This window comes from Astatotilapia calliptera, chromosome 22 (genome assembly GCF_964374335.1).
Source record: "Astatotilapia calliptera chromosome 22, fAstCal68.1, whole genome shotgun sequence".
Taxonomy (NCBI): Eukaryota; Metazoa; Chordata; class Actinopteri; order Cichliformes; family Cichlidae; genus Astatotilapia; species Astatotilapia calliptera.
The window spans coordinates 1,004,336-1,017,906 of NC_137442.1; the positions used below are offsets into that span (position 1 = coordinate 1,004,336).

Here is a 13,571-nt window from a genome sequence, read left to right on the forward strand (position 1 = left end):
GGCTGTGGGTGGACAATAAACTGGACTCATGCAACACAGAGCACCTGTATAAAAAAGCCCAAAGCCGACTGTACTTCCTCAGGAGGCTGAGGTCTTTTAACATCTGCAGGAAGCTCCTGAGGATGTTTTACCAGTCAGTGGTTGCTGGAGTACTTTTCTATGCTGTGGTGTGCTGGGGGAGCAGCACAGCAAAGAGGGACTCATCCAGGCTGGAGAAACTGATCAGGAGGGCTAGCTCTGTGGTCGGCATGAAGCTGGACACTCTGGTGACAGTGGCAGAGAAAAGGACACTAAAAAAACTGATGGACATTATGAACAATGCTGGGCATCCTCTGCACACGGCCATAAACAACCAGAAGAGTCTGTTCAGTGACAGGTTGCTTCTCCCCAAGACAAGAACTAACAGACTTAAAAACTCCTTTGTCCCACACGCCATCAGACTGTTTAACTCCTCTCTGGAGGGGAGAGGGAGGGGAGACAGGAGGACAAAGGAGGGGGGAACAACTAAGCTGTAGTGCCTCTTCACCTCACTGTACAATACCTTGTGCAATACTTTTGTAAATAGTCAACAGTGCAATAGACTCAATACTTGAAATGTGCAATTCACTTGTATTTTTATTTTTTTATTCCTATTTATTCTATTTATCCCCTTTGTATATTTTATTTATATTTGTCTCTGTATTTATATATGTGTGTGTGTGTGTGTGTGTGTGTGTGTGTGTGTGTGTGTGTGTGTGTGTGTATATATATATATATAATATTCTGTAACTGTAACTTCTGTCGGTGCTGTGCTTTTTGGAAACCGAATTTCCCAGAGGACCCACCCGAGGGATTAATAAAGTTTTATCTTATCTTATCTTGTTTAACTGTTTTTAGCTTTTCAGTTGATCATTTACTGTAACTGATGCATATCATACTCTGTGCTGACGCATGAAGGGGTTGAACCCTGACATATTAAAACCATTTTGAATTGAGCTTTTGGGCAGGGATCTATGCTGATTGTGTTACAGTATACATGTCCCCACACGTGTGTTCAATAAAATCATCGTTTTTATTGAACTGAACTCTTCTGGGCCAGTGTTGGTTTGTTCTTATACTCAATATTTGGAAATCGGGACACTCCAAAGCTGAACTGGATATGCTTGTCCATGCCTTCATCTCCTCCCGGTTAGACTATTGTAATGCACTCTTTTCCTGTCTGTCTAAGGCAGGGGTGGGCAATCTCAGTCCACGAGGGCCGGTGTCCCTGCAGGTTTTAGATCTCACCTTGGGTCAACACACCTGAATCACATGATTAGTTCGTTACCAGGCCTCTGGAGAACTTCAGGACATGTTGAGGAGCTAATTTAGCCATTTAAATCAGCTGTGTTGGTTCGAGGACACATCTAAAACCTGCAGGGACACCGGCCCTCGTGGACTGAGATTGCCCACCCCTGGTCTAAGGCTTCCATAAATCACCTCAAATGCTGCAGCAAGGCTTTTTACCCACACAAATAAATTTCTCTCATTTCACTCCCATGTTAAAATCCCTGCACTGGCTTCGAGTCCTCACTTTTACATTTATGTCTTAACAAGGTGAGGCCCCGACCTATATCACCGAGCTTCTCCAACCCTAGATCCACTGATAGTGGTCTCCTGACTATTCCATGTGTGGCGAGACGAGGATGGGGTATAAAGTAAATACTCTTTGCAGTTTTAAAAAGACAACGCCACCCTGGGAATTTCACCCAGAGAATACTGAAAGTAACACTAAATCACCAGAAAGGCACTTAGGTTCGCTATACTCAGTCCAGAGACGAGGTTCAATGATCAACAAATTCACAATTTATTAATAATTATTTAAAACACCATATAAAAGCACAATCATAAATATTCAAATACAAATATGCTTAAAAAGGTATTCAGAGCTGAGGCTTACCAGTGGAGGGGCAGGGATGCCACACACAAACTAAAGAAAGAAAACACACCCAAAACACAAGTGCAACAGACTATCACACACACACTAATAAACTAAACAAGGCAGGTGTGTACACTCAAGGGATCCCACCACCAAGGCACCCTAGTCTCCTCCACGTCGGCACTCCGCATCTGAATAAAAAGAAACAAAGAAAATTTTAATATATTACAACAAACTAATGTGTAGCACCGGGGGATAACCCAACTGCAGGACCACACTGGTGATCTACAGCTAGAAAAAGGGCCTCCCACCAGTGGTGTAACAAAAATCCAAAGTACAAATCAAAAGCAATAAAACAACATACAATCTGGATAAAACTCTAAAATCTGGAGCAAACGGAATCGCCGTACTGCTCCAACTTGCCGTCCACACGACGATAAGTTAACAGTCAATTAATATGCACGCCAGCTGACTCCGATAACCGGCATGCATATGGCCGTTGTCCACGCCGACGTCCACTGTAAAAGCTGACAGCAGCAGGGAAGAATTCTCACAACGGGAACAGACGGTAAAAGCACAGCAAGGCAAAACAGCAGCACTTCAGTTCACGTAGCTTGGCGCAAAAGGCCCACACTTCCTGCGAAACATAATAAATAATTACTATAAAAGAACAATAGAAGGCAGAGCGCGTAACAAAAGTTGATTACGTACCAAGTAAGCCGTGTCACAGAACGTAAGCAGAATAGCTCAGAGGAGGCTTCTATAGCTACAACCAGCCGCGATGGAGACTTTAGAGGAGTAACCCACAAACGATCTCCACCACACCGAGGAAGTCAGGTGACCAAAAAGGAGATCACAGGCAAGCAATGCAGAGACACTCAAATGGCCACTATTTATACCAGCGCCCCCTAATGGGCCAGGCTGAAAGTGGGTTGGACCGAGGGATAACATTCATCCTGCCACATTCTACCCCTCCTTCTTGCATCGTCGCCCCGACGATGAATTACAAAGACACCCAGATTAGTCCCAAGGCCTAAAAAATGCAGAGACAGCATGTACCCTAGGCTCAGAAATAGAGTTAGCAGCCCCTTGTGCCACCTCCCCTGTTGGTCTTGGGAGATGATGGATGTTTGAATGCTGGCCAGCTGTGGACCGGGTTGTTTTTCGCACCACCACATTTCTTGTATCAGAACTCGTAGAGGGAGCAGGAAGAGAGCTAGATGGAACTGGTGCTACACTCGGAGTAACTGTACAAGTGGCTGGAACATCGGAAGTTCAGTCTTCTGGTGGAAGCAACAACTCAGGGCTACTTGGAATCACAGCCACTGGGCTGTAAGATGGTGAAACATTTACTTGAGGAGCTCCTATGCTCAGGAATAACAGGTCACTGTCACGTGATGAGTCATGTCCTGGTTCTGGGGAGGATATTTCTGGGCCACGTGGGCTACTGCTTGGAGCAGGCCCTTCTGATGGTGTGGCTGCCGTTATCACAGCCTTCAACAAGGTACGATGAACATGCTTCACACTGCTGGGATCATCTGCAGGTGCAATGGTATATACTGCCCCACCTCCTTTAGGTGCCTTCAGGATTCTATATACCACGGGTTTCCATCGATCTTGGATTTTACATCTCCCTCTTCCACTCAGATCGCGCAGGAACACCAACTGGCCATTGTTCAATGGTGCCTCTTTCACCTTTTTATCATGGTGCCTCTTTCTGCGGTCGGCAGCCAATTGCAATCGTTCCTTGGCTCCTTCATGTACAACCTGTAGCCGGGCTTGATGCTCCTGAATCCACTCGTGCACATCTCCACTGATGGGGTCCGGTACTCTGCCCAACAGAAAGTCCACTGGCAACCTGGGTTCTTGCCCAAACATCAATAAGAATGGGGTTTCCCCAGTAGACTGATGGGGAGTGGTATTATAACAGTAGAGTAACTGGGGCAAACATACATTCCAGTCTCTTTTTCTGGATACTGGCAGGGTCCGCAACAAATTGTGCAAAGTCCTATTAAAACGTTCACACTGACCATTTCCAGCCGGATGATAAGGAGTAGTGTGGGACTTCTCGATACCATAAAACCTGCAGAGCTGCTGGATCAGGGAGCTTTCAAAGTTACGACCCTGATCGGAATGGATACGCGCTGGTACACCAAACTTCGAAAACCACTCAGTCACGAGAACCTGGGCCACTGTAGCAGCACATTGGTCACGAGTGGGGACAGCCAATGTATACTTGCTGAAAACATCAGTCATCACCAAAACGTTCTCCAGCCCATTCCGGGAAGGTTCGAGCAAGGTGTAATCAATGGCCAAGATTTCATTTGGTCGAGAAGCCAACAAATGTCCCATGAAACTTTGAGCTGCTGGTTGGGTGTCTTTTGCAACTTGGCAACGTTCGCATCTCTGACACCAACGAGCTACCTCAGCAGACATACCGGGCCAGTAGCACCGTGAGCGGAGAAGCGCTAGGGTCCTTTCCACCCCTTGATGGCCATGGTCCTGATGAACATGAATCAACACCTGCTCAATCAGTGCACTAGGCAGCAAAAGCTGAAGTACCACCTCGGCACCGTCAGGGCGATGAACCTGACGATACAGAACTCCTTCCCTTTCAATCAGACGATCCCATTGTCGTAGCAGCACCAGAGCAAGTGGAGCAAGCTGCTGCCGCTCCTCAAAGCTGGGTCGCTGCTTCCGTCTCCAGAACACCAAGATCTCCTTTATCACTGGGTCGACCTGTTGGAGGGCATGAAGATCAGGAGTAGTGAGATGGGGCAAAACCGTAATGGCAGCTTGTGATACCTCAGCTGGTCCCAGCCGCAAGGCTTGTTGAAGAGGTCCAGGCAAGGCTGTACCAGGAACCATGGCTTTAATCTCCTGAGGATCAGGTGGATGCTGGCGAGATAAAGCGTCTGCGTTCTTATTACTCCTTCCTGACCTGTACTTTAAGTCAAAGTCAAACGAAGCGAGCTGAGCTGCCCAGCGCTGTTCAGTAGCCCCAAGTTTAGCAGAAGACAAGTGACTAAGAGGATTGTTGTCGGTGTAAACAATACACTTGTGGCCCAACAAGTACTCTCTAAATTTCTCAGTCATGGCCCACTTAAGTGCCAAAAACTCCAGCTTCATGGAGCTATAATTTAGCATATTGCGCTCAGGGGGCCTCAAACCCCGACTGGCATAGGCTATTGGCCTCACTTTACCTCCCTGCTCCTGGGAAAGCACTGCCCCTAGGCCGGCATGGCTGGCATCCACTTCTAAAATAAAAGGCAAAGAGAAATCTGCATAAGCCAGCACTGGTACTGTCGTCAGCTTAGTCTTTAATGCCTCAAAACTTTGAGCACACTCTGCAGTCCAGTTCTCCACGACACCATGCTCTGACCTCTTCTTTGATTTTCTGCCTCCCCACTCTGCCACCAGTCTATGCAGAGGTGCCGCCAACTTGGCAAAACCCTCCACAAAACGGCGATAATAGCTGGCAAACCCAAGGAAGGAGCGTAGTTCCGAAACAGTCTTAGGAGGCTGCCAGTTAGCCACCACTTCCACCTTGCTAGGGTCCGTAGAGACACCTTGATCGGAGATGACATGGCCTAGGTAGCGAACCTCCCGCTGGAAAAAGGCACATTTGGCAAGCTTGGCTTTTAAACCTTCCTGCTGAAGCCGACCTAGCACCACATCCAGCCGCTCAAGATGTTGCGATACTGTTGATGAAAAGATTACAATGTCATCAAGATAGAGAAGCAGAGACTGGCACTGTTGATCACCGAAAAGGCGTTGCATTAGTCTCTGGAAGGTGCTAGGGGCATTACAGAGCCCAAATGGCATTCGGTTCCATTCAAATAGGCCGAAAGGAGTACAGAAGGCAGTCTTGGGCCTATCCTCTTCCGTAACTGGGACCTGATTATAGCCACTTGCTAAATCCATGGTGGAAAACCAACGGGCACCAGTCAGCGCATCTAAGGATTCTTCAATGCGCGGCAGGGGGAATGCATCTTTCCTTGTCTTGTTGTTCAGTTGCCGATAATCAACACACATGCGCGGGCTGCCATCCTTCTTCTTAACGAGCACAATGGGAGAAGCATAGGGGCTGCTACTCTCTCTAATCACCTCGGCCCCTAACAACTGGTTAATATGCTCTTTCACAACCTCGTACTCTGAAGGGGGGATGCGCCTATAACGCTGCCGCACGGGGATATCGTCTAAGACTGGAATGTCATGGGAGATCAAGTTAGTGCAACCCAAATCAGTGTCATGAGCAGAAAAGACAGAGCTGTATTTCTTAAGGAGAGACCTCACCTGTCCCTGTTCCTCTGCTGACAGTTTAGACAAATCAATCCCTTCCATCTGATCCTGCACAGTAGGAGTGGCGGTGTGAGATGCCATTGTGGCTACGTTAGGGGGTATTTCTGTCACACCAGCGGGCAAACTGACCACATGAACATCTTCCAGGGTCCCTATAACGGTCCTAGGGTAAAGCAAGACCGCCGTAGTCCCTACATTAACAACTGGTATGTATGCAGTACCTCTAACCACTCGAACCAATGCAGGCGACGCTAAAAGTCCAGCAGGCAAGTTAACATCAGTAGGTTCAAATAACACAGTGGCACCTGAATAGTGCTCAGAACAGGTGGCGGCCACTACTTTCATTACACCACCCGGAATGCAACATGCTCGCTTACCCCTCACTCTCACATGGCCAGACAAATCCAGTGGGGCTCTTATACTAACGTCATGGCACTTTTGCAGCGCCTGCACAAGGGGTTTAGGGGCCTCTGTGACAAAGCCCAAACTAAACAATGCTTCACCGTGTTGCCCAAAAAGCTCGTGGTAACACTTCCGAATGACATTCATCCCCAATACACCCGGAACCGTGGAAGGTCCTGCACCTGGAGGATCTTTAACGACCAACACGCCACACTGTGGAAGAAACTTGTCACAGAGCTCTACACTTAGCTCGATATAGCCAAGGTAAGGAATGGACAACCCATTAGCCGCTTTAAGCTGCAACCAATGACAAGCTTGGAGACGCTCTTGACCCCAGGACTCAAAATGCTGGCGGAAAAAACTTTCAGTAATGGTGGAGACCATGGACCCCGTATCAACCAAACAAGGTACTTTTATACCGCCCATGTCCACATCTATATGAGGACAGGATGAAATTAATTTCGAGACTGCCTCTGGACCATTAGAAACAACCCTTGAGCCAATAGACACCCCACCCGAACTGTGGCTCGGCAATACGGAGGGTGCTAGTTTTCCGAAGCCGTATTTAAAGGAGTGCCTGCGATTATGCAGAGGGGCCTGCGAAGGAGGCCGGGAACGAGGGACGCGTTCCCCATCACACTCCCGAGCAAAATGTCCAGGTTGCTGACAACGACGGCATATAATGGAGTCGCCCCGTCCTGAGCGAGGCATTCGATGGGGGCCCTGCAATCGAGCAATGCTCTGAGTGAGCTGATTAAGTTGCTCCTGCTGGCACTTTAACAATTCCTTCATCTCGCTCATCTCAGACAATTGGGTAGACTGGGCTATTCCTGAAGGACCGCTATGGACCCCATACTGAATGCCATAAACGGAAGGGACAGAACTGCTTCTATGCCTAACGCCACTAGGCAACCCTTCACGTTCCCACCTAATAGCTTCCCCTCTAATCTCCAGCAATGTCAGTGTTGGCTGCCTCCTTACTAGCTGCTTTAACTCCCGCCGCAAGGTACTATCTAAGACCTGTTCAACAAATTGATCTCTTAATAAAACGTCAGCATTGGGCATGCCATTGGGGGCACTCGATTTAACTTTTTCCATAAGACCCAAGAGAGCGAGGGAAAACTCTTGCAGTGTCTCACTTTCCTGCTGTTTTCTAGAGAAGAAAGCTTCCTGCAATGCTACATAGGATTCTGAACAGCCATAAAGTTCTTGCAATATAGTAATTATCTTAGCAGGATCAGTCCTCTCTGCACTAGAGCGATATTTAATCTCCTCACGTGCTTCTCCTTCTAGGTGGTCAAACAGGAAAAATGCTTTATCAGCCAAAGACAAATGACGTGCTCTAGCACAACCTTCTATTTCCTCCAACCATTCATTCAACCCTATACCTGATTTTCCTCTAAACATAGGGCACTTTCTGTCACGGGGCACAAAAACTAGTCTCTCTGCTACAGAGACACCAGCCGTTGGGGGGTTAACAGATGATGCAGTTGAAGTAGAAGGTGTAGCACTAGTACCTGACCCAACAGCCCTCTCCTGACGCAGCCTCTCATTGTCTGCTTTCAGCTGCGCGATCAAGTCCCTGAGTTCCTGTAACTCTTCCTCCATCTCTGTAACACAGCTGTGAAATCCCACACCAAAGTAGCTGCTGCTTTGCCTTTATTCTGTACAAAATAATATAAAAAAAACAATTTACGTTACACCAAACAAAAAAAGAAGAACACACGTCTCTGTTTTAAAGAGTATATCCTGTCGACAACAACGCCAAGTTTGTGGCGAGACGAGGATGGGGTATAAAGTAAATACTCTTTGCAGTTTTAAAAAGACAACGCCACCCTGGGAATTTCACCCAGAGAATACTGAAAGTAACACTAAATCACCAGAAAGGCACTTAGGTTCGCTATACTCAGTCCAGAGACGAGGTTCAATGATCAACAAATTCACAATTTATTAATAATTATTTAAAACACCATATAAAAGCACAATCATAAATATTCAAATACAAATATGCTTAAAAAGGTATTCAGAGCTGAGGCTTACCAGTGGAGGGGCAGGGATGCCACACACAAACTAAAGAAAGAAAACACACCCAAAACACAAGTGCAACAGACTATCACACACACACTAATAAACTAAACAAGGCAGGTGTGTACACTCAAGGGATCCCACCACCAAGGCACCCTAGTCTCCTCCACGTCGGCACTCCGCATCTGAATAAAAAGAAACAAAGAAAATTTTAATATATTACAACAAACTAATGTGTAGCACCGGGGGATAACCCAACTGCAGGACCACACTGGTGATCTACAGCTAGAAAAAGGGCCTCCCACCAGTGGTGTAACAAAAATCCAAAGTACAAATCAAAAGCAATAAAACAACATACAATCTGGATAAAACTCTAAAATCTGGAGCAAACGGAATCGCCGTACTGCTCCAACTTGCCGTCCACACGACGATAAGTTAACAGTCAATTAATATGCACGCCAGCTGACTCCGATAACCGGCATGCATATGGCCGTTGTCCACGCCGACGTCCACTGTAAAAGCTGACAGCAGCAGGGAAGAATTCTCACAACGGGAACAGACGGTAAAAGCACAGCAAGGCAAAACAGCAGCACTTCAGTTCACGTAGCTTGGCGCAAAAGGCCCACACTTCCTGCGAAACATAATAAATAATTACTATAAAAGAACAATAGAAGGCAGAGCGCGTAACAAAAGTTGATTACGTACCAAGTAAGCCGTGTCACAGAACGTAAGCAGAATAGCTCAGAGGAGGCTTCTATAGCTACAACCAGCCGCGATGGAGACTTTAGAGGAGTAACCCACAAACGATCTCCACCACACCGAGGAAGTCAGGTGACCAAAAAGGAGATCACAGGCAAGCAATGCAGAGACACTCAAATGGCCACTATTTATACCAGCGCCCCCTAATGGGCCAGGCTGAAAGTGGGTTGGACCGAGGGATAACATTCATCCTGCCACACATGACCCGTCTGAAAACAAAGGGGGATCGCACTTTTCAAACCCTAGGTCCAATACTGTGGAACAGTTTACCTCCCCTGCTACGCACCATTGACTCGATGACTTCTTTTAAAAAACAGCTTGTTTGTGTATATGAGGGTGGGAATGCAAGTTTGTGTCCGCGTGCACCTGTTCATCTGTGTCTATATGTCAGCTTGGGTCTTAGACTCCACCTCTCTGGGAACATCTCAGGCTCTCCGAGGTACGGAGGCCTATCTCCCCTCACCACACTCCCTGCTGGTGGCCGATGCCCTCAGACGTTGGTGTGTTGGCGGTTGTTGGTGTCTGGGGCTGGGCGCTCAAGTATGTACTGACTCACTGGTGGCCGATTGGCGGGGCCTGGCACCTGTGGCCCGGCTGGGCCCCTTCCAGGGGGTGGGGTGCCCTCAGGCCCAGAGGCCTCCTTGGGTCCTCGTATTCTGGAGCCTATGGATGTCTGAAGCCTGTATCTCCTCCATACCTGCTTCATGCCCTGGGGTGGGGGACGGGGCTATGGCTCCCCACACTCCCTAGCAGATCGTTACGTGGAGAAACCTTCTGAATACAAGCGTGCTGATCCACACAGGTGTGAACACAGGTGTACATACAGGTGTACACACGGGTGTTCATCGACGCAAACTACACCTTTCTTGGCTGCTGCCTCAAAGCAAATTGTGCGCTGTCGATCTTGTGTGCTACACAATAACATGTAATATTTAGTATCTACTGTTATCTACTGCTAGCTAGTTTATTGTGATGGTGCTGTTTTTTTATTATGTTGCTCTTTTTTGTTTGTTTTCTCTTCTGTTTTTTTTTCTCCACACAGGTGACCCAGGCGTTTTGTTTGTTGTTCTTTTTTTCTTCCCCCCTTTCTCACCGTCTCTTCTCCCCTCTGGTTTCAGCTTTTATGCTCCTTATATCTGGAACAAACTCCCAGAAAGCCTCAGATCAGCTGAAACACTCAGTTTATTTAGATCCAGGTTGAAGACTCACCTGTTCTCAGCTGCATTTGAATAAAGCACCAAATCCACACTTTAAGCTTAAATTTCAAAACTTACATTTAACTACTGATTTTATCTACTGTTCTGATTTTATCTGTTTTGATTTTATATACTGTTTTGTAGGGATGGGTACCGGTGTCCGGTGCCATAATGGCACCGGTTCTGACATAAACGGTAGTAACCAGACCGAAAAGCAGCGCACATTTCGGTGCTTTATTTCGGCGCTTTTTTTTCCTGAGCTGTGATACACTTCTAGCCAATCATTTTACGTTTCCGAGGATAGTAGGCGGGGCCAGGTACGTACGTTCTGTTAGAGCAGAGCTACAGATTAAAAATGCCCAAGGCGAAGCGGTCAAAGTCTGGCTGTACTTCACAGCAAAAGATGCAAACTCAGCAAAGTGCTTTAAGCTGATACTGTGATACTGTCAAAGGAGGTAACACCAAGAATCTGATGAAACACCTGGCGACGCATAGCGTTTTTTTTAAAAGCCCAGAAATGCGCCGTATTTGATAGCTTGCTGCGAGACCTCACACCGTGCACGTCGGGTGGGTTGCCAGTTATCGGACCCGGAGCAACATCCCCCAAGAACCCGAAGAGGAGAGTCCTGGCCCCTAGCCCTGCCAGTGTAGCAGAAATGATGAGGATGATGATGCAGCAGCAGCTGTTCTTCTCTGCGTGAGTAGCTTCATGTTGTTCGTGTGTAATTTACGTTGAGTAGACTAACCACGTTATTACATTAATGCATGTAAGGTGAACTAGCAAACATCATCATAGCTACATGAGGCTGTCTTCTTGTTTGATGGCAGATGCTCCCTTCACCCTGGCCAAAAAGGCTAAAATGACCAAAGAAAAAGTGGAAAACAGTTAAACATGAGAGGTTTTTGGACAAAGTTTGTGTTTTTCCCATTGATTAAGCACTGCTTCCAGCCAAGAGTGATACCATATATGCCCCATAGCTGCAGAAAAGGCTAACATTGTTATCTTTTTACAAAAAAAACCAGCTGAACATGAGAGGTTTTTGGACAAAGTTTGTGTTCTCCATTCTTTAAGCACCGGTTTGAGCACCGTTTAAGCACCGGCACCGTTTCAAAAGTACCGATTTGGCACCGGTATCGGATAAAACCTAAACGATACCCATCCCTACTGTTTTGTTTGTTTGTTAATTAGTTTGTTTGTTTGCTTGTTTTAATCAATTTTAAATCCTGCTTTTTATTTGTTTTTGTTTCTAATGTCTCTGTAAAGCACTTTGAATCACCTTGTTGTTGAATTGTGCTATACAAATAAACTTGCCTTGCCTAAAAAGTGCTATATAAATAAATTTACTACTTACTTTTTACTGGCTCGATATTTTTAATTTATTACAGCACAAGTGTGTAAGTGTATTTTAGTCAGGTCTCACCTGTCTCTGATAACTGAGGAATGACTTCCTGCATTAAGTGTTGCAATAACCTAGAAGAAAATAAAATCAAATAAGAAGCAAACTCCCAACTCTCAAGAACACTTTTAAAAGTGACTCATTCACCGGTGTTTCTAAATTATGAAGAAGGTGTCCTTTGGCATCATTGTGTAAGCACTCCAGGTTCAGACAATAATGAGATGGGTGTCTCACTCTCAAAACATCATGTATGCTTGTAAAAGACCCCACTGTTTCACACTAAAAAGCAGTGAGTAAGCATATTCCTCTTCCAGCAGTTTTCCAGCCTGTCTCTCATGCTCACTCACACGGTCATTTTCCCTCTCTCGGTCATCAGAGCGCAGAAGAAACAAGCCACCACTCCTGGGCTCTGGGTTGAATGTAATGCTGGCATTGTGAGATTCTGCTCCTACACTGATAGTGCAGTATCACTCTGACTTGTAGTGCAGGTAGATTGCACCATTTCTACTGGATTCAAATCAAATCCATGAAAGAAAAGTGCTGAAAATGTAAAAGTTTTCAGCCTTTTTTTCTTTACCAAGAGTCAGAAACTGCTGCTTTTCAAAGTTACCTAAATTGGTGAAAATTTCTTCAATTTCATTAAATGAAGCAGTAAGATTTAGAATGTGTGTAAAAGAAAAGACAAAAAAAAGAAAGAAAAAAAAAGAAACCATTGTTGTTTTGATGTTGACACTGACTGCCCAGCAAGCACCACCAACCTGTAAATGTTGATTCTTGGTCTAAATATTATCAGCCAGTTGTGAGCTTTATTTAGTCCAAAACTAATCACGGAATATTTGTTTAGTCTGTCAGATTTTATTGTCCCAAAATGGTCATTTTATTGGGCCACATAGAGTCCTAACGTAGCCATGAAGATACAATCACATCCAGCACAAGAATAAACTTAGTCACACAGAGAAAATGTAGAAGCTCAAGTTAGAAAGAAAAAAAAGGCCAGAAATATGTATGCGTATAACAGCCTATTGACTGTCAAATCTCAAGTGATGACTGTTTCAGGAGGACAATAGGAGAGAGATGCAGGTAAATAAAAGGTTAGTGCACACACCTTAAACCATGACGATAACTACCATTACTCCACCTGCACATATTTGTCCTCAGGTTCATGTTGGCTGATTATAAAAAGAGGAGATGAAGTCAGAGAACATCACTTTCTTTCACTACAGTGGACGACTTACAAGCAAAGAAATACTATGTAAGTAACCCTAATATTAAATATATATCTGAGATCTACATGTGACTTTTAAGTTGAATTGGTATATGTATTTCTGGATATGATCTTTTGGCAACAAATTTAGCAATTTAGGCAGCAATTTAAATTTGTACATATATTTCTAAATGTTTTAATTGTTCTATTTCTGCTTGTCAAAAATGAAAAATGTTTAGAAATCATTAGTAACAATCTTGAATCATTTTTTATGAAAAAAGTGGATAAACAACTGAGAATAATGAAAATCATATTCATTTATAAAGAGGAATATATTACATATGGGACGAAGTGTGTCAAAGAACATATGAATGAACTTTTGACTTGTA

General features: G+C 45.3%; 1 protein-coding gene and 1 long non-coding RNA gene across 2 annotated transcripts in view; one reads left to right on the top strand and one right to left on the bottom strand.

Moving 5' to 3' along the window:
* Nucleotides 1–1,801: 1,801 nt before the first annotated feature.
* LOC145423619 (uncharacterized) lies at nucleotides 1,802–8,971 on the bottom strand. Its single transcript, XR_013904675.1, has 2 exons — nucleotides 8,119–8,971; nucleotides 1,802–2,088 (listed from the first exon to the last, which is right to left on the bottom strand). It is a non-coding gene; the product is annotated as an uncharacterized LOC145423619 (long non-coding RNA).
* Nucleotides 8,972–9,106: 135 nt separating this feature from the next.
* The window catches only part of LOC145423712 (uncharacterized), a 36,921-nt gene continuing 32,456 nt past the window's right edge, over nucleotides 9,107–13,571 (top strand). Inside the window, exon 1 of the mRNA XM_080296469.1 lies at nucleotides 9,107–9,140. Coding sequence (XP_080152595.1) covers nucleotides 9,107–9,140 — 34 coding nt within the window. The remainder of the gene's footprint in view (nucleotides 9,141–13,571) is intronic.